Below are 23,649 nucleotides of genomic sequence, written 5' to 3'. Positions count from 1 at the left end.
GATTGGTGATTTGTACCAGAGAGGCAAACAAATGATAAAATTTATTACAAATCATAGCAATACACATGGGTTTTTCCGTAGTCACTCAAGATTGGAGCTGTTGAAGATTGCGAAGACTAGCTTTGCTAGCTATTACCTCACCTTCAAACGCCTTTTGAAGGTAAGAGAGTCATTGGCTAGCATGGTATCAAGTCCACATCTGACAAGCAAGGTTTTGAATAGGTGGAGGGAACCGCTCTTGATGGTCAATTTTGGGCACGTGTGAGGCAAGTATTGGAATTCACCAAGCCCATTTATCACATGATTTGTTTTGCAGATACAGATAAACCAATGATTGGGGAGATGTATGAGCAAATGGATACCATGTTGGGGCAAATAAAAGATATTGTTTAGAAAGGGGAGGTGTATACACCGATTCACAATTGCGTGTATACACGGTGGAATAAACTTAATGTTCCACTACATGCCATGGCGTATATCCTTACGCCAAAATACTAATCTCTAAATTGGTTGGGACAACTTGCACCTGGGGGTGGGGTTAGGATGAAACCCCATATAGATCAAGAGGTATCTACAGGATATTTGCAAGCATTAGACAAGGTGATACCTAACAAGGAGGAATGTGCTAATCTGCATCTTGAATTAGGTAGATACTTCAATTGCATTGGTTTGTTTGGTTCTTTGCATGCAATGGAAGATAGAGATAGATTTGATTCTCTCACATGGTGGGAAGGATATGGCAGTGTGGGACTTTTGCCAAAATTGGCAAAAAAAATCTCACAGGTTGTAAATACTTCTTCTGCAGAGAGGTGTTGAAGCACCTACAGCTTCATACATAATGTGAGAAGACATAGACTCAACGAAAACCGGGCAGAAAGCTTGGTTTATGTGCACTACAACTTGAGGTTGTTGAGTCATTATTGTGATTGGGCTTATGAGGATCCAACATATAAAATTTGGGACAACCACCAAGAGGACGATAATTTGGAGGATGGCACTATACATCTTGAAGAATTGGAAGCAGAACTTATGAGAGATGAAGATGAATCCATGCCACCCCCCCCATCTAGTAGCAGTGTAAGTGCTTGAGTTCCAAGTCTTATTCCTTTGTTGTCATCGCCTCCATGTACATCCTCACATGGAGGGCATGTGCCTTCTGGTTCTGGTCATGGGACTGTGCGGGAGGAGATTCCTAGAAGACCACCAAGACCTGCTCAGAAATTAGAAATTTCTCGTGGCAAGAGGAAGCTATAGATAATAGATTTACTTGTCTTTTCTAGTTTCTAGTAGTTTTAATAACTGTTGACTCTTTCATATTTATTATGATATTTTTTTTAAACAATATATGACAATTTAAGTTTGAAGTTGGCAATTATAACTCATTGGTAATGAATTATGAATATGATGCTTCATGAAAGTTGAAAGTTGTTTCATTTCATGTTGAATATTCTTTGTTGTAATGGTTACACTTAGCTTACAAGTACAACTTTGGTGATCAATTATGATAAATGTCATATATTGAATTTTGAAAGCTTGAAACTTTAAGATTGATGAATCATGAGACTCAATATGTTGTATGTTACTAACTTGTGGATGTGGTTGATGAAGATTATAAGTTCTAGATCACTGTTGTTATATGGTTCAATCTATGTTTTTTATGTTTTTTTATATCTAATTCATCATTCTACATGTTTTTGTTGACATATATGCATCAAAATATAAATAATATAATATATATATATAACGCTCCAGGAAACGCTCCCAAACCAGGAGCTTCTGAAAATGTCACTCTCGCTCCCGCTCCCAAGTAACCTTGCTTCTGGGTATGGATTGATGGGGGGATTTGGCGAAAAGGGTGGGCTTAGTTTGTGCTCTTGTCCCCTTGATCTCTTTTGGTTGTTACCCTTGGATCTTAGTCCCGTGGGATCTCCTTTATTGACCATTTAGTTCTAGGGTGGTACTACTTGGGAAACCCCGACTTTGGGTGTGTGGTCCCGCTCCTTTACCCACACATATTACTCCCTTTCCACTCACTATACCCCCATTCATCTTTTCTCCCACCTGGGTCCACATAGGGCTAGCCTCCCTATCCCCTTGCCCCCACCTTGGGTCAGGCCTAAAATGATGCCCCGGAGGTTGAAGCAATTAAAAGAAAAAGTGAAAAGCATAATTGGCCACATTTAACAGGAAATTGTACCACAAAATGCAAAAGATGGCCAGGACAAAAATAATTAGCACATGGGCAAAAGCCATTACATGAGCTCTACCCCAATCCATGGCCATCACCCTGGTTCCATAGGCCCTAGATGAGCCTCCTCTATCATTCAGGAACCCATGATTGTCCCAACCCCTGGAGGGCAATGAACCACCCTACCTAAAGGGGGTAATCACTGCTATATCTTACACATCATGCTCTTGTCATTTTAGCCTCGAGCAGTTAATTAAAAAAAATTCATAAACGGCAAAAGGCATATGAAGAAGGATGGAAAATTCAAGGTCGGGGCACCTCATGTACCATGATTTCTCCCTCCTATACATTACATACCCAGGTGTGGGCTTCCCCTTATCTAGCTACCCCTATGCCCCACTATGTGGCCCAAGACTGCCCCTCTCATTCCCTATTCCATCTCACTTATTTGTCACTTGCCACCCCCATTAGAGGGATGTACCTTGGACATACTATCCCCTTTAAGGGTTGAAACCACCTAATAAGGTACTTGGCTAACCCCTTTGGAGCTTGGAGACACTAGCACATGCCAAAGCCCACTACGGAAGGGCATGCCATTATGAAGTGCCCACTTTGTTATCCATGATTTGTAAGCTCTTTTACCCGATTATTTTAATGATTGGTTGTACTGGAAGCCTAGGGGACGCATTGGATCTTATGTAGGATTACAGGTGGTTTCCATTTGGGTTTGGTTTCCCTATATGGGATCCTAACCCCCAAAGGTCTACATTGGCACATGTAGGGTGTGCATAGAGAGCCATGGGCTTCCACAACAGCAGACAACACTCCACGGATCTTCATGGATACTCAGAGGCTACTAGCGATCCACTTTTGAGATGATGATGATATGCTTGGTACATTATGCCCAGTAGGCTCCCATTGGAGCCCCACACTCTTGGCAAGTGTCCCAGGCCTTGTACGATGTCATGGTAGCATTCATTCCACCATTTGGACCCTTGCAGAGGATATACAGGCATCTCTGATTCATATGGAGACCCATGGGGTCATTTATGTGCCCTCAAACCCACTACGAGCACCACAGGTCTACTACTTGGACAACAAGGGGCCACCCCCTTGTCCATCATATTCTGAGCAATTTATTCGTCAATATGGCACTTCAAGATATTATTGAGCCTTTGGAGGGCCCTATGACATGTACATATTATTATTTGGCTCTTCGAGAGGCTCAATTTTACACTTGTGAGCTAGTTTGGTGGGCTTGTCACCAATAGGGGTTTTATTTGCACATTATTTTATCATTAGGGGCTAATGTAGTCCCATAGGCTAATTTGAACTCCTTAGGAGGCTATATACTGGTGTTAGATACATTTATTTGTATCATCACTTGACCTGGGATCTCTCTAATCATAGAGAACTTCGCATTTTTTCCTTGGAGGATATTTTTGGAGATGGACGAATTTTGGCGTGTGGATTTGGGCTATTTATCTTGTCTTGGAGCTTTGTCTTGTGAACGAAATGTTGGTTGGATATACTCTATAACGTTCTAAGTAAATTTTGATGTTATTATTCTTGTTGCATACTACTAAAATTAAGGCTAGTTGCTGCATAATCAAAATGTGGAATTGAGCATGTTTTAGCTAATTTAATGTATGGGCCAATGTTATATGAATGAAATGTCCTAGAGATTATTTGTCTCAATAAGCTTGCATCGTTTGCTTTGAAGTATAAATGCTTGAAGGTCACTTTTTTTTTCTTTCTCTCAACATTGAATGAAGCTGACTTTATGGGCCTCCTTAATCAAGAAACCAAGTTCTTACTCATCACCATCCTTGACTCCATATCCCCAAGTGAATTAGGCACTGGTCCCTTAAATGGGTCATCATTTTAACCTTCTTTTTACCATTTGCCCCTTTTTCCCAAGGTCTAGCCCCATTAGGTCACCTAGGGCATCAATTTCCGGCGAATTGACCCAAGGAAAAACTTTGATCTCCTACAGGCTACTGCGTTGATGGGTCCCCTTCCTCTCCAAATTTGAGGCAATTCTAACAATGGAATCCCCGGGAATCCCAAGCCCTAGCTCTAGGATTGAATTTTGCCTAGGCGTCCCCAAAGCTAGACTTCAATAGGATCAATTCAACCTTTTGAAGTTAATATTCTTGTTTGGTCCTTTCCCCTCACCTTGTCTAGGATAGGAACATCATTGGTCGTTGCATTCCATCCCCGTGCCTAGGTTGGGTCCACTTGGCCCCGTGTGGTCCCACTTCTCAATAAAGATTATTTGTCAAGGACCATTTGGGAATCCAAGTTTCCCAAGGATTATAGGGATTGAGAACCTCGTTTATAAGCCTATCCTTTCTCCCTCAACCTTCCAATCCCCACTCCTTACCCCTGGTGGACAAAGTCCCTTGCTTAAAGAGCAAACAAGTTCCATTCTTCACTCCATCCTTGGGAAAGGGTTTTCAGGGTCACTTCTCACTTATCCATTGACTTATACTTTACAAGTGATCCCTACACTACTAAGACTCCTCCCATTGGTGAAAGTTCGTAGAGAGCAGGGAGACTTAGCTGTGGTGACAGTGGGCTAAGCCTCCACCGTTGCCCTTAACCTAGCAGTTGCCCTCTTTGGAACCCTTTTAGGTCCCTTGCCGGTTTGAGAGGTAATAGGCACCAAATCAAAATTATATTTTTCTTTTTGAGGTTTTTCCTCTCTAGGCCGAGAGCCTTAGCATCCTCCTAGATCACAATTTACTAAGAGCATAAATATCATTATCTTACCCTTGACAAATTGCAGGGTTTCAAATTGATCTTAAGAGGGTTTTCCGCGTGTTTCCATCGTAAAATTTGCAGATCTGCCAGTGTTTCCTTAGCAGGGTGGAAAGAGGCTACTTGGGTGACCTATTTCCCTTTAGCCGTGAGTCTAGGGGCTTGCTTGTAGTAGCTGGTGTGACGGGATTTATTAGGCCTGCAATCACTTAAATATTTGCTACAGATTCTGAAAGAGACCAGTCACCAGACAAATTTGCTTTGAAATTCTAATTAAAATTCAACTCATATTTGAGAGAATAGGTGTGAGATTTCAGCTTATTTACCTCCTAATTGTAAGCATATTTGAGGAGTGATATTTCTGTTTTGCAGAGGCAGTTAGCATTGACATATCAAGATGATTGATCCTATGTGACTATGTTATAATTGGTGACTGATTATAAGTTACAGGTGACTGATTCTATCTAATCAATGGTCTGATTTGATCCTAGCAGCAGCATTCCTGAAATCTGGCATTAAGATTGGTCATTGTCATTAATTTAAGATAGTGGACTGGTAGTAGTTTTGGGCTCTTTAAAAGGGTTAATATACACTAACATCGGGCTACAGTGAGCTTATCTTTTGTTGACAGTGGTATATTGGAGGTCTGATGCATTTTACAGTTGGTTATCTTTTGTCATTTGGACATCAGTTTGAAAAGAAAAAGGCATTAGAAGGCATTTGTCTCGGTTTCTCTATTGTGATTCAATCAAGGATAACCTTCACTAACCATCTCTCGTTCCTCTCTTTTCTAATTGCATATAGTTGTTGCATTGCATAGTTGCATGATTAAAATCTAACTGCACCTCACAATTACACAAATTCACTGTTAGCAATCTCATCAAGTTTACTTATAGTTCTGTTCTAAAAGAATATATTTTTGTTCTAAATTGCCATAATTGCCAAGTGAAGTACATTTAAGTAATCAGGGATCGTTGCTATTAAAGTGTTTTGATTATCCATGATCTTGTGATTCTTGCAATTGGAATGAATATTTTTTGGGTGTAGATTCATATCTATCATACTTGCAAATTGCTCTTAAACTGTTTACTTCTCATTTTTCTGGTTGTCTAATATCCATCTTGCAACTCTGCTTATCTAGTAACTTGAAGCTCTTCATATTTTTGCAAGTGGTGTAATTTACTTTGAGCATTGTTCATTCGGCACTGGTCTATATTTGTTGATCTCGTTGTTGCCTCATTTGCTTCATCTTGTTAAGATATGTTTTGCTCATTTAATAAAACACTTGCTAATTCATTATACTTCAAGTTGTCTAGAGAGGTAGTGATTTTCCCCTTTGATCTCCTAGGTTTTGTTGCTTCAACAAGTTTTCCGCCTTTCATCTATCTTTAGGTACTACCCCCCTTAGCTTATCTAGGAGAGAGCTAGAATAGAGTGAGTAGGGATCAGGGTGACAGCCCCTACTCTGAGTGTTGCACCTTAGATGTACACTATGGGTGACAACACCGTTCAAAATGCTTCATGAACCATTCACCATTGTTGTGGAAGGTGGGGAGCCCATGGTCACCTCACTAATTTGTTCATAGAACTCACCTAACAAACTAAAGAATGTTGAGAAATATCGATCAACTTGGTATTCTCGGTATCAATAACATTTCTTTTGGGCGGAAACACTTTCATCCTTGGTTAATCTTTTTTTGCTACAACACAAAACTGTGGTAACTGGCATTCTCTTGAGAATGGAAGCTTCCATACAACAATGAACAGCTTCAAAAAACAAACTTCAGGAAAGGTAGCTTATTTACAACAGTGAACCATGAAATGAAGATGTGTCTCCTTTATGGCACATAGACTTCAAATGGTATGGTGATTCCTACTTTGAATGCCGGCTAGGGTATGATTCTTTTACTATGAGGCCATGTTATAGGGACTACAAACCCTAGATAGGGTTACACCACATAGCACATGAGAGATTATGCAAACAACACTCACTAACATTATGAATAATTGGTGCATTTATTCCAATATAATTCACCTCTTTTATAAAAAAAATTGAGGTCTTATAGTCCAAAACCCTAAATGTTAATAATAATTGAAACTCTAAAACTTTTATAGCCTAAGTCACTAAGGTGACTTTGTTCCACATGTAAGCCTTATATTCTAACAACTATCTATACACTTCAGAAATTTAAAAAATATGTTACTTATGTTTTGAACAAAATTCCTTGGGATTGAGATCTCTCATTACAACAAAGAGGTTCTACTTGAACTGCCAAAACTATGATGTTGTTGAACGCAACAATGCAAATAATACACATGAAAAAACAAATGTCAATAACATTTTCTAAGAGCAAGACAATGTAATTTTAGAAATATGCTTGAACATCCACACAAGTATTATCAAATAACTGGTCCCTTGAAGCTTGGAGTTCTGAAAGTACCTCTCCGTAGCTAGCATAGCACCACTGTTGGAGAGCACCCCTCATGGTCTCTTGATCATTTATCAAACTTTCCAACTCTTCTCTCCTCCTTCCTTGGGCTTCTGGATCATATTCAAACTCGCGAATCTGGAATGCATAGTTTATTTGAAACATGTATTAAGAGTCTTCGATATCATCTCAAAATAAAAATCTTCATTTGTAAGAAAATAATACAGTTTAACTTTAACACAAAGGCACATATCTTAAAATTTTAAAAATACGTTGTCAAAAATTCTTGCAAAGTGAGAGAGTAAGCCAAAAATTATATAGCCAAAAAACGAAACCTCTTTCTAACTAAGGCCACTCTGATAAGCACCAGAACTATTTTAATTTCAAAATGAAAGGGGAAATGCTGTTGCATGCACAGGAGCAAAATATGACAACAATCAATATCCCTCAGAAGACATGAGTGTTGTTTTTCGTTTTCCTTCAAAAATATTAAGAGCCCCCACTAAACAATACTAACCTGAAATCCTTTTTCACGTGCACTAGTTCTAAAACTATCCGCCACTTTCCTGAATAAAGTAACACTGTAAAGAGCATATTCATTATCCTCCTGCAACTTCTTAGAAGACCTTGGTACCTACAAGAATTGTGGTTCACGAGCATTAGTTCACACATCACATTAATACAAATAATTCACTCAATAAAAACTCTGACATCAAATAGGCCTTCAAGCTCCTATTTGGGATATTAGCCACATTTTTCCACAAAAGGAAATATAAGTTGACAGATAGAAGGATTGGATGTAGTTTCCCTTACAATCAACATAGCATTTCCACTAACCAAAAAAATTACATGTACATAAATATTCTATGTAAATAGCAATAAACAGGTGTATTCATTAGTATTCTATGTTTAAAACTAGAAGATAAGATGGGAAAAGATGATTTAATGGGAAAACAGTATAGAGACAAGAATTTACTGATAATCAAAAACAGAAAAACACTGACATAGTGAACCTCCGGACATGTTATCAACAACCACTAGAAACCCAACAAAAGGAATACCAATGTATCAGAGGTAAAACTAAAACACCAACAACTGTGTTAATTTCCTTCAGTTGGTGAAAGACTGGAATGGAGAAGGAGAAAGTCAAATCAAAATCCACATTAGCTGAGCAACTACAGACTTTAATAACAAGAAACCAAAGCAGAGAGCTTTGTAGAAGTAAGAAATAAAATTATTGAAAAATATAAAATTTTCATTACATTGGTTTGATTTTGGGGTAAAATTCATTTTCCCCGGCTTGTTTGCTTTCCTTCTCTTTGCAAATTATAGTTATTCATTGTCAGGAGTTAATATCATTGTTAAGAACAACAACATCAGCAAAAAATTGCCAGGGGCTTGGAAAACAACTTATTTGCAACATCGGAGAAAAAAATCCACAAAAATTGGCAAACTGTAGCGAGCATTAAAAAATACAAAGCAAATCCATTTTAACCAACAACATCAAAGAAGCACATTGGCACAAACATATGTAAAAAACACCAAGATATAGGATGTAGTGGATACCAAACGATAAATCAAAGTTCAAACATCAACTCTCGATACTGAACCCTAATAGTTGTCCATTTAAGACTATAAATACAAAATTACATCATTTACATCATAAATTTATCTCATCATCATGAAACATTTTCGATGATTAATCTGGAAGCTAGGTATTGATTTTGAATGGCCCTTTTATGGGCAAAGGTATGGCTCACCCTCTCACAGAGGAAGCCTTCTGGTTGAAGATGCATGACTATTAGTGGGTATCTCACTCTGTGTAGAAAGTGGTGTTCAGGCTGGCACACCAATGTCCCAACACTCAGTCTCATTTAACCCCCCGACCCGCAACCACCCAGCTCCTCATCTAACCATTAAGGTGCCTCCTCCATAACAAGTCTCTTGGTCTCAAAACCTTCCACCATGTAAATTATAATACACACACGTAAATATAAATCCAAACCATTAGACACCCAAACTGCAATTTGTGTTCATGTATATAGCTCCTAAGGGTGAATATAGCAAAACGGCACTAAGTGTGATACATATCTGAAACAAAATACGTTAGCATGAAGGCTCTAAATGGCCTCCAAAGTCCAAAAACATCATGCCACCAATTACATACCATCAAATCATATCCTATATTGGGATACTCATCATCAATAGCACCCCTTGTCTCCTTCTTTGGCCTTTGCAATGATCCTCCAAGGACATCAATACAAGGGCTTGGTGCTATTGATCAAGACAAATCCATCCACCCAGAGGTTTCCAAAGTCAACATACTTAAGTTGTAGATGAAATGAGCTAACCATGGGTTACAATGATGCAAAAAGCTTAGCATGCAAAATCAATGGTTTTGGCTCAAGCGAAAGATACAGAAAGGTCTTGCTGCTCCTGATTAAATGCCAATCCCAAACCCTTGTATTGGAATTGCTTTTGAGTGCAGGTCCAGAGTGAGAGCACTCCCAAAACACATGTTCCTGATACACTAACTATGATAAGTCACCTTTTTGACAAAAGGCACAGATTTATTTTCTCACAGCAATAATTTATTCCCAGCAATTTATTTAACTAACAAAATAAATCCTGGATTACAGAAAAATAAAATCACTGGTATTTTAACACCTAGAAATATATGGAACGGAAATAAATCGAAGAGATAAATCACACATTGCAATAGAAATAATTCAACCACAACAATTCTCTGTCATTTATTAATTTGGAAAATCAGGGTTTCAACCAACAGAGAATTTACAAAGAAAAATACAGTGAATGGAACCTGCAACTCAACCCCACTGCAATAATTCAGCCCAAGGAAAATCGGCCAACTGGAAATCAACCTCTGAAGAAATTAGGATTGAAGAAAAATCAGCCCACCTCTCACCAGAAAATCAACTTCTACACCTAGCTCTTGCTCAACCTCTACGCACTCGTAACTCGGCCCTAGCAAATCAGCCTCCCCATCAACTGCGTCCCTTTCTCACTTCAGCAATTTGGCCTCTCCAATTCCCAGCAAATCGACCTCCTAGAAGCACCCCAAAATTATCCCTGTATTCTTCTTCCTTCTCCTCAATCAAACTGTGCCTCAAGCTCGAGAGAATTCGCTCTCTCCTTGAGAAAATCACTTTCCCCCAAAAAAATCGTAGCTACCTCTCTCTCTTGTGTTCTTGTGACTTCACCTCTTCGCTAAGCTTCTTTTATAATCTTTATTAAGCCTAAATCCCTAACCCTAATCTCCCTTCTAGAAGACCTTGGAGATCAAGGGTTGAGATTATTTCTAAGTCACTTAAATAATTAAATTATTTGTCCTTAGAAAATGATTTAATAGTCCACAATCATTAATTGACTTTAATTATTGTACTTTTCCTAAGTTAGACTTAGGAAAGCAAACATAAATCACTTCCTCCACCAAGCAAGCACCTAAAGAGGCAATAACTCATCTTACACATGCTAAAAAAGCAAGCCCATGCAAAGGACCTTCCGAAGCTACAAGCTTCAACGCTGCCTCCTAGCAAGGAAGGGATTCTCCATCACCCCCAACTTATCTCAGTACTTCACAAACTTCCCTTTCACTAAAGGCATAGTGAGAATATCTTCCACCTACTCCACTGTGGAAATGTATTGTAATTTCACAACACCTCTTGGGACCCTGTCTCTGATGAAGTGATATCTAATCTTGATGTGCTTGGACCGATCATGAAACACGGGATTCTTAGAGAGCTTAATGCAACTTTGATTATCACAATGAATCACCATTGGCCCCATCTCCAGATCAAATAGTCCTACAAGCATCTTGCGAAGCCACACTGCCTCATAGCTCGCCATACTCGTTGTCATGTATTCTACCTCTACTGAAGTAAGTGCCACTAATTGTTGTTTCTTGTTGTACCATGACATCATGGTTGATCCCAAGTTGAAGCAACATCTAGACGTGGATTTTCTAAGCACAGCGCTCCCTACCTAATCAGAATCTGTGTACCCCTGCAACTCCACTTCTCCATCTCTGACATATCTCAGTCGAAAGTCTATCGTTCCTCGTATGTACCTCAGCACATGCTTTGCTGCCACCCAACGAACCTGTCTCAACTCGACCATGAACTCAATAAGTGTGTTCACAACAAAATATATATCCGGCCTAGTGTTGACTAGATACATCAAGGAACCTATCAACTATTTGTACAGTGTGGGATCCACCAACTCACCTTCAGAAGCACTTAGCTTCATCAAGTTAGTGATCATCGGTGTAGACACAGGCTTGCAATCCTCCATCCCGAACCTCCTCAAGATCTCAACTGCATACTTTCCCTGTCCAAGGCAAATCTCTCCTAGCCACTTCCACACCTCCAATCCAAAAAGGTAGTGCATCAAGCCGATGTCATTCATCTCAAATTTTGAAACAAGATCCTCCTTGTACATCCTTATGAGCTTCTTCGATCCAATCAAGAAGAGATCTTCCACATAAAGTACGAAGATTAGCGACTCACCCTCAACAAGTACATAGTATAAGTTTGAGTCTGCCTCACTCTTGGTGAAGCACAAACCAAGAACATATCCATCAATCCTGGCATACCATGCGCATGGAGCCCTCTTCAACCTGCATACATGAGACTCTCTCCCATGCACCTCAAAGCCTTGAGGTTGCTCAATATACACCTCCTCCTCAATCATCCTGAGGAGGAAAACGGTCTTCACATCCATCTGATGTATCCTCCACCCCAAATTTGAAGCAATGGACACAACTCGAAAGGATGCATATCTAGCAACATGCATGAATGCCTCCTTGTAATCCACTCCCTCCTACTGGGACAACCCTCTTGCCACGAACCGCACTTTTTGCTTCTCGACACTGCCATCAGTTGCATTTTTAATCTTATAGATCCATCGAGAAGTGACCACAAACTTTCCCTCCGATCTCGGCATTATGTCCATACATCATTCCTCATGATGGGAGCTATACTCCTCCACCATGGCATCTCTAATGTCCCCAAATTTTCGATTACCTTGTGATGTGGTTAAGAGAGAATTCCAAAGCTTGTGTCAGCCCAATCATAGGAGCAAGATTACTCCATTAGTGGGCTCGGACGGTTTTAGATGAGTTTTATGGGTCTGACTGAGATTGCTTACCATATTTCATCATCAGGATCAGTTTCGCACGGTTCACCCTTGGTTCCATTACATTTTGACGATTTATGTAAAACGAAGTTATTAGTGGGCATATTTTAATTAATTACGTTTAAAGTGTTGTTTCGAGCTGTTTACTTGGAGAAACACCTTAGTGTAATGGCTCGTTGGAATCAGGACGAAAAGATCTACAGGGAAAGATGATGAAAAGGGGCTTTGGGAGGCTAGTGTGACCATGGAGGTGAATTAAGCATCTTGCAACATTAAAAGTGGTTTCAATTAATTAATGAAAGTTACTTTATTAAATAAGAAAGGAAAAGTGTTTTTATTTTTTAATTGGAGAGAGAAGGTAAAAAGGGTGGCAAAAAGAGTCAAGTGAGTTATAAAAAAGGGTAACGAGGGGTGTTGAAAAACCAAAGTGCTAGAATAAAATGATTGATTTCTCTTAACTTGATAATTACTTGTGAATGTTTGTTGCATCTTATTACTTATATTATCTTCTTCATTAAGTAATTATACCAATGTACAAAACATGAACATCACAAAGAGACAAAGAACACAAGAATTTACTAGTTAGACTCCAAACCAAGGCAAAACGCCACAAGGGGGAAAACCCAAACAATCCTTCTCTTATAGAATCAAATCAAAGTGAGATATCCAAGACCCAAGACCAAGACTGGCATTGTCAAAAAGAACCCAAATCAGCCCTCCTCAAAGTCTCCTTCAACAAGTCAAAGTCAACAAAAGTTAGTCAAACTCTTCTAAAATCTGGTCAAATCACAAAAAATCTTAGACCTACAGTGGAGGCCGAATCTCAGCGTTGTAGTAGCCTCATAAAATTGCATAATTTTCACACATGTGAGAAGAAATAGGGTAGAAATCACAATTTTTCTCTCTCCTTTGACTTCGGTTGTCTTTTCTTCTTTTCTTAGCACAGAAATCAATGTGTTTGTGTTGATGAATGTATGTGTCACCAAGAGGTCAAGTTGACTTTATATATACATATCTAGGAGGGTGGAATATCTGCCTCTTAGGCCTACTTGGTCTAGTGTTGACACTTTGACACAAAAATAAATTTATTTTTCTTTTTCCTTCAAAAGTCCAAATAAGACTTGACTCAAATAAATTTCTTTTGACTCATAATAAATTCTTCTTTAAATCTTTTGACTCTATAAGCATGAAGAACATGCTTTGACTAAGAAATAAAATAATATTAATAAATATAAATATATCAATGATAAAAAAATACATTTTATTACATTATGAAGACCGACACTAGTTACACTTTTCAACAAGTGGGTCTCTCCTCATTCTAGCTTTTGCCATCTGAGATGAAAGGAATTTTGGAGAGCTCTTGGAGAAAAGTCTAGGGTTTGGAAACCCTGCCTGCAGATTGCTGGTTTCGGTGTTGAGACCATACACCCTAGCTAGTTGGAGAGAGGAATCACTCAAATTTCGCCATTGCGCTTCAACGAAGAAGGAGATTCAAAGAAGATAAAATGGGTAAAGTGTTATCAGTTGATTTTATCTTGTAATATGGAAATTTCTATATCTATTTACAAGCTGAGAATTCCCCTGAAGATACCAAGCTTCCAAGCCATAACAGTGAGTCAAGTTGTTGAGTTTTTGGTTAGTTTTTTTGGTCGAGTTCCCTACTACCTTGTTGGTGGTGCTCCCTATGGTGAAGGAATAGAGTTTTCAATGGTTAAAGATGTCGGGAAAGTCATTGTGTGAAGGTTGTGTTTTATCCTCCAGAGAAACACATTTATTATGCTAAAGGAAATTGAGTGCATGATTGTATGGTTAGTCGAGTTGAGCTATCTCTATTGCTGAAGGGTTCTATGGGATAGAAAGGGTCAATTTCAGTCCAAAGTAGGCCGAGCATCTTTCATTATTGGCTGAGAGTACCATGCAAAAAAAGTATTTGTTTCCCTTCGGCCAAGTTGTCAAGAAAGTGACGAGTGAGGGGCCTGCTGTTGGAAAATACGATAACCCTGGTCAGTATTTTCATTATGACGAAATTGGAAATTTAACAAATATTAATGCCTCCTTAAAGATGACAAGTCCGCTCCATTAAATGTTAGGTTGGTTGGGCCCCTAAGAGGCACCCTTTCAACCCCCACTTGAAGGCTATATAAAGGAGATCATTTATACTCATTTGGACACATCAAATTTGTCTCATGCATCTCTGATCCAGCGAAATTACAAGAGGGCCGAAATTTCAGGAGGAAGCCGAAATTCTAGGAAGGGCCGAACTTTCAAGCACTTGGTTTTTGACATGGCACTTGATTATGATTTTGGTTACTGGTTTGGCTATTATATTTCTACCATTATTTTCTGATGTATTAATGAATTTGGAACTCTCTCTCTCGCATAAGGAAAGACTTTTTTGCATTTTCCCCTTGTGGAATTCGCCCTGGCTGTGAGCCTAATTTTTGTGTCTCTTGTCTTATGGCTTCATGGATATATTTCACTGCTCTTTTCATGTTTTTGATGGTAGAATGTTTAAACTGCATAATGATAACATTAAATGCTATATGAATGCTAATAATGATCTGTTGAAGTTGTAATTGTGTTGTTTTGTTATGCCCTAAGCAAAAAATTCAACATGGTATCAAAGTTGGGGGGCACTAAAGAGCATAAAGAAGGGTGAAAGGCATGAAATATATCTGAACAGGAGGCCGAGTTTCCTTAGATGCCAGTGAAGGATAAACAGTGGCTGGAAGGTAAATTACAGAGGTTTCATGTTCAGATGTAAGGGTATTTTTCAGGGTCGAAGTTTCGCAGGAGTATACCAAGGTTGAATAGTGTTTGTCAAAGACTTGTGGCTGTAATAAATGCGGGCTTATTTTCTAGCATATCAATGACTGTATGAGTTTCCTATGGCATGCGAAAATTAATAGAATCATCCTTTGATTCCTATGTGCTATGTATAGGGCCGAGACCCTAGTTATAGATGGGATGCCAGGCAGGCTTTAGGAGCAGCAAAGAAAAAAAAAATTAAGGCTGAGAATGTATCTAAAATAACCTACTGTAACTAAGGTCGAGTTTAATGCTTCACTCTGCAGCTCTGTGGAATAAATTATAGATCTATCCTGAGTCTCCCAAACTGTCATCCCAGAATCAGTGGCATACAAATTATGCTCAAAGAATTTGTGTTGATCTAGATTCTTGCAGACCTGAGGTTACTACATTAAGACCCGAGTATTATTGTGGAAGATTTGAAGACTCTGGAAAGTTGCAGCATGTGATCCAACTGAGACCTAGAAGATCAATCTGAGCATCCAATATCAGTGATCCAAAATGCTCATTTGGTTGAGATCAGTGCACCCTAAAGACTGATATCTAGGTTGAGCCCTAGAGAATCAGTTCAGGTCAAATATTCAGTACACTCACATTGATCTGGAGGACAAGAAAGCCTAGATTGAATGCCATCAAAATGAGATAACTGAAGAAGTCTGTATCTTTGCTTTGATCTTTTGCAAAATTTGCTAAGTCAAATCTTGTCCTATGCAAGCTCTGTGGCTCAGATCGGTGGCATATGAATTCTATACTAACCAAGCCTTAAGGTATGTCCAAGAATTTGTTGTCACTCGTTGAATGCACTATGGAATTCGGAGCAGACTATGTTGTATTATGAAACAGTCCATTAAGTTGCAGTCATATATTGTTGATGTCTCCTCAAACTTCACTGTATAAGTTGAATGTTGTAATGGATGTCTGAGACTCAAATGTATGTCCTATATATAAGGACCAGCACTACATGTAGGCCGACCGTATCAATTTGTTTTCTTTTGGCACCCAAGCTGCAGTACTATCTTTATAATAAGGTATGGTCCCTGCGATTTATTATATACTTATTGCACTGAGAACCATTAGAGTTCTTTGAAACTTTCTCATAAAGAAGCCCTAAGTCCGAGGTTTGTTCAAGAGGTCTAAAGCCAAAGTCCAAGTTCTGTGGTTTGCTTGTGGAAAAGTTCGAATTTTGGTAGAAGTAATTTGAACATTCTCATCGCAAATATATCTTTTATAGTAAAGCTCAGCATGAGTGTTGAATATTGTAAAAACATGATTATTGTTCTCTATACCAAGCTAAGTCAAAACAAAATAGAGATGTAGCCTGGTTAAGGACATCAACTTTCATTTGAAGAATCTTGGCAAATGATAAGAAGGGGTTTGGCATAGGCCGTGTTCTGGTAACAATAGTTGGTTTTGAATACATGATGATCAAGATTGTTGTCACTGAGATCTAAACAAAGCTGGGCACGTATTGATTACACGTTGTATGAGCTACTGAACTGGTACTAGATTGGGGTCCTTTAAACTGCACATTATATTAATCATTCAATACGGTGACATGCAATGACTAATGTTGGTCTAAGTTGGCGAATAGAATGATGCACTGACCTGGTGACATAAGCAAAGCACTGTGACACTGCTTTGGCCACGTTCAAATCCCAACCTTGACAGGCCTGATCATTTCCAAGAAGAAATCCTTGCCCATAATGTTGATGAAATTGTGTATGGCTAAAAGTCTGATCGATGAAATTTATTGTCAAGAAACAATTTCTGTTGATGTGTCCTGATATCTAAGCAAAGCTACACTTAATTGCATGTTGAATTCAAGAAGAGGGAGGTTGTCATGATCTCTAGAGATAAGTATCTTGTATTTTCTTTTATTATCATTTATGATGTGCAACTCTTGCTGATGATGTGGACAAGGTCAACTTCTTAATGATGATGATGAACTTCTGGATGATGTAGACTTCTTAATGATGATATGGATGATATGGAGTCTGGACTAATTAATGATGATATAGTTTCCTTGATGATATGGACTCGATGATAATGATCTGGACTTGTTGATAATGTGTACTCATTGATGATGATAACGATGAAGGCTTGTTAATGATGTGAACTCATGATGTGGACTCATTAATGATATTGATGATAATGATGTTGGCTTGATGATGATGATGAACTCCTTGATGAAACAAACACCTTGATGAAATGGATGTAAACTCTTTGTTGATGATGATGTGAACTCCTTGATAATGTGGATGATGGACTCTTTGATGATGATGTGAACTCCTTGAGGATATTGATGTGGACTCTTTAATGATGATGAATCCTTGATGAGGACTACTTGATGATGATGTGGATTGGACTCCTTGAATGAATTTCTCAATGATGATATGGACTCCTTGATAATATAGATGATATGTACTACTTATGTGGACTCTTTGGTGAGATGGACAAGGCCAACTTCTTGAAATGATATGGTGATGATATGGTCAACTTCTTGATGATGACATGGTCTCCGTTATGATATGATGATGATGATATAGATTCCTTAACGATGTGGACTCCTTGGTGATGATATAGTGGATAAGATTAACTCTTTAATGAATTGAACGAGGTTAACTGGAAGGCTAAGATCAAGAGGGAGCTGACACACTCTCAAAAGATAAGTATTATATTGATTATTTCTATTGACGGTTTCATTATGAATCTCTTGGCTTGCTTGGTTTTTCTTATTCTTCCATGGCCTCCTAGTGAGGATTGCAGGTACATAAGGGTGACTGCCAAGGTGTGGAAATCATTGGAAATGGATGGAAGAACAATATGCCAAGAAGACTCGTGATTGGATGAGCTTTGGATTCAGAGGGAGCAGACGAGATTAGCTTGATTGAAGCATGCTTCTGATCTATGTGACCTCTAAGATGAAGATGGCTAGAAATTTTGAAGAACGATGTTGATATTATATGATGAAGTTGAGCCCGCAATTTTTCTACTATGTATTGATGATATAGACTGAGGTCCTCTTCGTCCTATGTAAGAGGGAGCTAATTGAAGAACTGTAAGATTGAAAGTATGACGAACTACTGCTAAGATTGTGGCATGATGGACTGTGAGTCCATGAAGATTTTCTCAATGATAAATTTGAAGAAGCTACGAGGCTTTGCTGATGAATCCCTTTGTTTGAGTTGTTGAACCACCTGATGCATGGAATTACTGACTCCATCTAGACTGGATGTATTTTGAAGAGTTGTATTGAGATGAATCACATGAATGACCCTACTATATATAGCATTATTGAAGCTAGAGATGTTGTTGACTTGTGAATCTGGTTGCTAAGCCATTTGATCTTCTGCTTCTGTTGATGAGCAGGTTGTTGATATTTGCTTTTGTGAGAAGTTATTTATTATTTATTAGGTTCGATAATGGTCTGTTGGATTCTACTATGGTTGTTGATGTTTGCTTTTGTGAGAAGACACTTATTATTTGTTGGATTCAATTATGGTCTATCGTTACCTACTTTTGAGAGAAGTCATTTATTACCTACTGAATTTGACTATATATATATTGATATTCGCTTTTGTGGTTGTCGATGATTGCTTATGTGAGAAGCCACTACTAAAGTCCATTTTTGTTTGTTGATAGCTACTGATGTTTGCTTCTAAGAGAAGTTGCGGTTGAATCTGGATGAACAGTTGAATGTTGTTTGCTGAAATGATTAAGATCCACCATGGAAACATTTCTGATGTTGGACTGGTTGTTAATATTTATGTGAAGAAACTGGAATAACTAAGAATACCCTAGAAAAGCCCTTGTGGTCTGGGAGATGTATTGATTTGATGATTCCTCCTGTAGGTTGTGTGTTGTGAAACCTTGTGGTCCAGGAGATGTATTGATTTGATGATTCCTCCTTTAGGTTGTGTGTTGTGAGACCTAATGGTCCAGAAGATGCATTAACTTGATGATTCTCCCTTAAGTTGTGCACTGTGAGACCTTGCGGTCGAGGAGATGTATTGATATGAGTTGGATGCTATGTATCTTTCCTTGTGATGAGACTGATGATCTCTCCCTTAGGCTGTGGGGTTGTGAGACCTATAATTGGTCGTGGAGATTGATCCTGACAAGACAAAGAGATTTGTATTTGTGATCTCTTCCTTAGGCCGTGTTGTACTATGAAACAACCCCCCCATTTATATATAGTAATAGCTAATATTAGACATATAAATGGGGACCCTTTTTTAATTTTTAGTCTTTAAAAAAAACTCCTAACTCTAAGAAATTGCCTTGAAAACTCTTAGAACAACCCAAGTTTAGGATCCTCATCGAAAATTGCATTTTTCCCATGTGATGATCATAAACACCTTAATGAAATTGCAATATGCGATCAAACCTCCCATAGCGACATACTGATCAAAACACCTTAAGAATTCGCAATCACATTTCGCAAGAGTTGCAAGTAAATAAGACGTGCCTCTATGTCATTAATTAATGATTTGCGAAATGCGATATTGTAAGCGGGCAACAATATATAACATCGTTTTAAAAATTGCAATGCGTGAATAAAGCAGCAAGCATGGGAAGTAACTGTGTTTTAATATAATAATGAACAGTTTGACGGGGTAATTATGTTTAGCGGCCCAAGGAGAGGTAATGATTTTCCAAGTTATGGCTAGTTAACAATGAGTATCTCATTTGAAATCCTCCCACGATTCAAAGTCATTTCACAAAGCTTTCAACCTTAATTGCCCAATATCGTCTGCGCCAATATATCTCGTCCATTTCAGGCAAGCTACAAAAGATATGTCATTGCGGAAGGTGATGCAGATACAGAAAAACAGAGCATTACAGAGTCTGAGCTATCAAAAACGTCTCCTATATTCTCCGATATGGTCTGCAGCGCCAATGGGGGAGCAACAACTTGAGAGCTTATATACAACAGGCTTGAGGATGAGCGTCTCAAGATCACTGTCAAAAGCAACAGCAAACTCAATAAAACCTTCGGGACTCCAATTTAAGGATGTTGCATGTTCTTTCCTTCACAGAATAGGAGCAAGAGCAAAAATCCTCCCATACACTGATATGATTAGGTGGGTGGTGGAAAACCTCATTATTGAAGATAGGCAATTCAGAAACTCGGGAATGGAACTCATGGGGTCATTCAAAGCGGAAGACCTAAAGAAAATGTACCGCATACCTGACCCTCAGGACATATATGATAAATCATACGTGGCCAACTTCGCAAAGAAGAACGAAGAACCTTTCAAGATGATCCAGGGCTAGAGGGTACTGGAGAACAAGTTCAAATTTGATAAAACGGGTATGTATCCTGTAGCCTCTTTGGCAAACCCCTACAACTATGCAGCTGCTATGTTATGTAGACTATACGGGTTACCTAATAATGCTAAGTTTTCCATAGAATGGATTCCTTTGATTGATGCCTATGTCAATTCCCACATTATGAATTGGGCCACCATCCTATCTGATAACCTAGCCACTGTCATCATCGAATATCGACAAAAGAGATCCTCCTCTCCAGAGAACCTTCCTCCATTCTATTTCAGTGCCTACATCATGGATGCCATCTGTTTCTACACTAAATTTCCAATCATGGGTTGGAAATGGACCTTGCAGGACCCCTACCCTATCCATCTCAGCCATAAACAAATTTGGGAATCTCATTATATACCCCATTTTTATAAAATATGCCACGTTTTTTTGCCATTGCATCAGTGAATTTTCAATAAGAAAGCCCCCAGGTTTTCCAAAGAAGCCGCTACAGACTTTCTCACTATCAGCGAGTATTTTATTGAAGAGTGGTTCACATACATCAGGGTTCTTGGTAGTATAGCAGGCCTACATGTCCTCCCTTTGTATGTCTCTGATAAATTATTAGCAAGAGAAATAGCCCACCAAACTGTGGGAAAAGGCTTGACCAAAGTCCTAAAAGAAAGCAAGAAGTTATTATGGCCATCTTTTCCTATTAGGTGCGGTTCCTTTTCATTAGCAAATTTTAACCATGCAATAAAGGAGTCAGTAAGCCTGGAAAGCCTCAAGCTCCATACTTTGCCCAAAAGGCAATTTGATCTAGACAAGATAGCATATAACATCACTATTGCAGTAAAGATCAAGCCTTATAACTATGAGGCTAATGATTTTGAAGACCTTTTACAATCGGCTCAATCCTTCGAACAATCGTTCGAATGGGCAAGGACAAATCTGAGTCCTGAAGATTTTGAAAGCTTTCAGGAGTTCAGAAACAAAAGGCTCGAGGTAATCCCACTACATTTGTTAAAAATCAAGGACAAGCCTACGCCCAGTGTGACTGTCAACAATGAGGGACCTGATTCTCGCATAGAGTCTCAAGTAGATACAGGGAAAGCACTGGATACAGGGAAGGCCCAAGACACCGAGAATACAACAAAATCCAGCAGGAAGTCAGCCAAAAAGCAGGGTATGAGCACCCCACTTAAAGATATCGGTTCAGAGATCAAAAGCAGCAGTTTGGAGCAGGAGTGGGATCAATTCAATAAGAAACTGCAAGACACTCCCAAGACAACAGATACCCAGGAAACTATGGAGTATCAAACTCCTCTGCATGTTCAGAAAAATACAGAGTCTGAACCAATGGATGAGCAAGTGACAACATCTCAGCAGACCGAAATCATCCCCGCTCTGCCCACATTGGAAATTGTCTTAAAGGTGACTGAAATCCCTCCTCTTGATGTGTTCTACAGCCCGCTGCACAAGGCTGTAGTAAGGAGACAGAGGAAAAGGAGAAGGATAGAAACACCTGAACTCCCACCTAGGAATGAGCCAATGGACATAGTTTGGAAGGACATCCCTTCCAACCCAGCTGAAAACTTGACTAGATTGTCACAGTTTACAAGAGCGTATGCAATTGCCACCATGGACAAAGCTACCGAGATATCTGTTTTGTTGAAGGAAAAGGAAGAAAAAATTGCACAGCTCGAGCAACAGCTCAAAACAGAGAAGGCAAGTGTGAACACGCAGGCCGCTAAGCAGCTGGCCTAATTACAATAGAGCATGGAGGTGCTGAAGATAAGCCATGAAGCAAACATATCAGCCAAAAACATGCAACTCCAAGACTTGCAGCAAGCCATGGAAAGATATAAGGATGTTCCTACTGTCGAGGAATTCATCAAAGAGGCGCTAGAGCTAAATTCTCTCTTATTAAAATAGCAAGAACAATTTTGCCAAAAGATGTCACATATTGCTCCTTATCTAATCACTAGTGACCAGCTAATGGATAAAGCGATTGACCAGAGAACTGAGTTTACTGATCTAAACACAAGAATCTCAGAGTTCATCGAATGACAAGAAACAGAAGAGGGAAGAAAAGCTAATTTGCCTGAGATCAAGGAGACACACAAGGACATTATTTTCACAAATTGGGATGCAAGGATCAAACAAGTCGAACTAGCAGTGGCAAGAGCAGTCGGGGTGTCAAAGAACATAGTAAAGGCGGTAAACCACACTTTGTTTGCCACCAACTTGGTGAAAGAAGGCAACCCAAAAGAACTGCCCGATCTAAATGACTTGCATAATAACAGATGGAAGGAAAGAGCGGAAACTCAAAGGGAAGCAATCGCAAAGTTAGCAAAGACTAATTGGGAGTCGTATTGGCAATACCTCGTCAAGCCACACAGTCAAATCATGACCCTTAACTGCTCACTCCATTCAACTCAATGGATGTTGCCACCTCTCATAGATGCAATTTTCGTAGGACAGGTCAAAACACAGTTTGGGGCACCTCCTCAAGTCAAACCGATGGCCGATATATGCGATTTGAAAGACAAGCTGGTAGACAACAAATCATCATCATAGCCTCTGCTCATCAAGTCACTTTTTATTTTTAGAGTTAGTTAACTAGTTAGGAGGAAGGTTGTTTGAAAGCTCCTCAAATTTTTGTATAATCTATTTTTGAACATAGGTTAGAATAGTATTTATACCCTCCTCGTGCATTTAGAGAAGGGTCTAGAATTTTATCAAAAACATTTACAAATAATGCACTTCTGTAAGTTTGTGAATGCTTTGGTGAAATTATGGAACATGATCGTTTCTTTTAAATATCAGACTACTTTCCTTTGTTGATGCACTATTGTATACTTGGAAGATAATTTGATCTGAAGAAATTAGTTGATCTATGTCATTAGTTAAATGAGCAGAACTTCACACATATGGTACTTCTATCTTGTATGATTAGTTATGTTTCTGTTTAATTAGTGACAACACTTTATTTTCATGAATTGTATATGAGATACGTTTTTTTTTGTTAAGCATTAATTG

The 23,649-nt window shown here is 38.8% G+C and overlaps 1 protein-coding gene across 1 annotated transcript in view; it reads right to left on the bottom strand.

The window, feature by feature from the left end:
• Nucleotides 1-23,649, bottom strand: part of DET3 (vacuolar ATP synthase subunit C (VATC) / V-ATPase C subunit / vacuolar proton pump C subunit (DET3)) — a 51,677-nt gene that overhangs the window by 6,891 nt on the left and 21,137 nt on the right. The window contains exons 7-8 of the mRNA XM_089459607.1: nt 7,898-8,014; nt 7,393-7,518 (exon numbers count right to left, since the gene is read on the bottom strand). Coding sequence (XP_089315733.1) covers nt 7,393-7,518; nt 7,898-8,014 — 243 coding nt within the window. The remainder of the gene's footprint in view (nt 1-7,392; nt 7,519-7,897; nt 8,015-23,649) is intronic.

Source organism: Pinus tabuliformis, chromosome 7 (genome assembly GCF_031772625.1).
Source record: "Pinus tabuliformis cultivar Carrire ecotype Pingquan chromosome 7, CPIR1, whole genome shotgun sequence".
Taxonomy (NCBI): Eukaryota; Viridiplantae; Streptophyta; class Pinopsida; order Pinales; family Pinaceae; genus Pinus; species Pinus tabuliformis.
The sequence above is the reverse complement of the archived record's forward strand: the minus strand, read 5'-3'. Positions and strand labels throughout refer to the sequence as shown.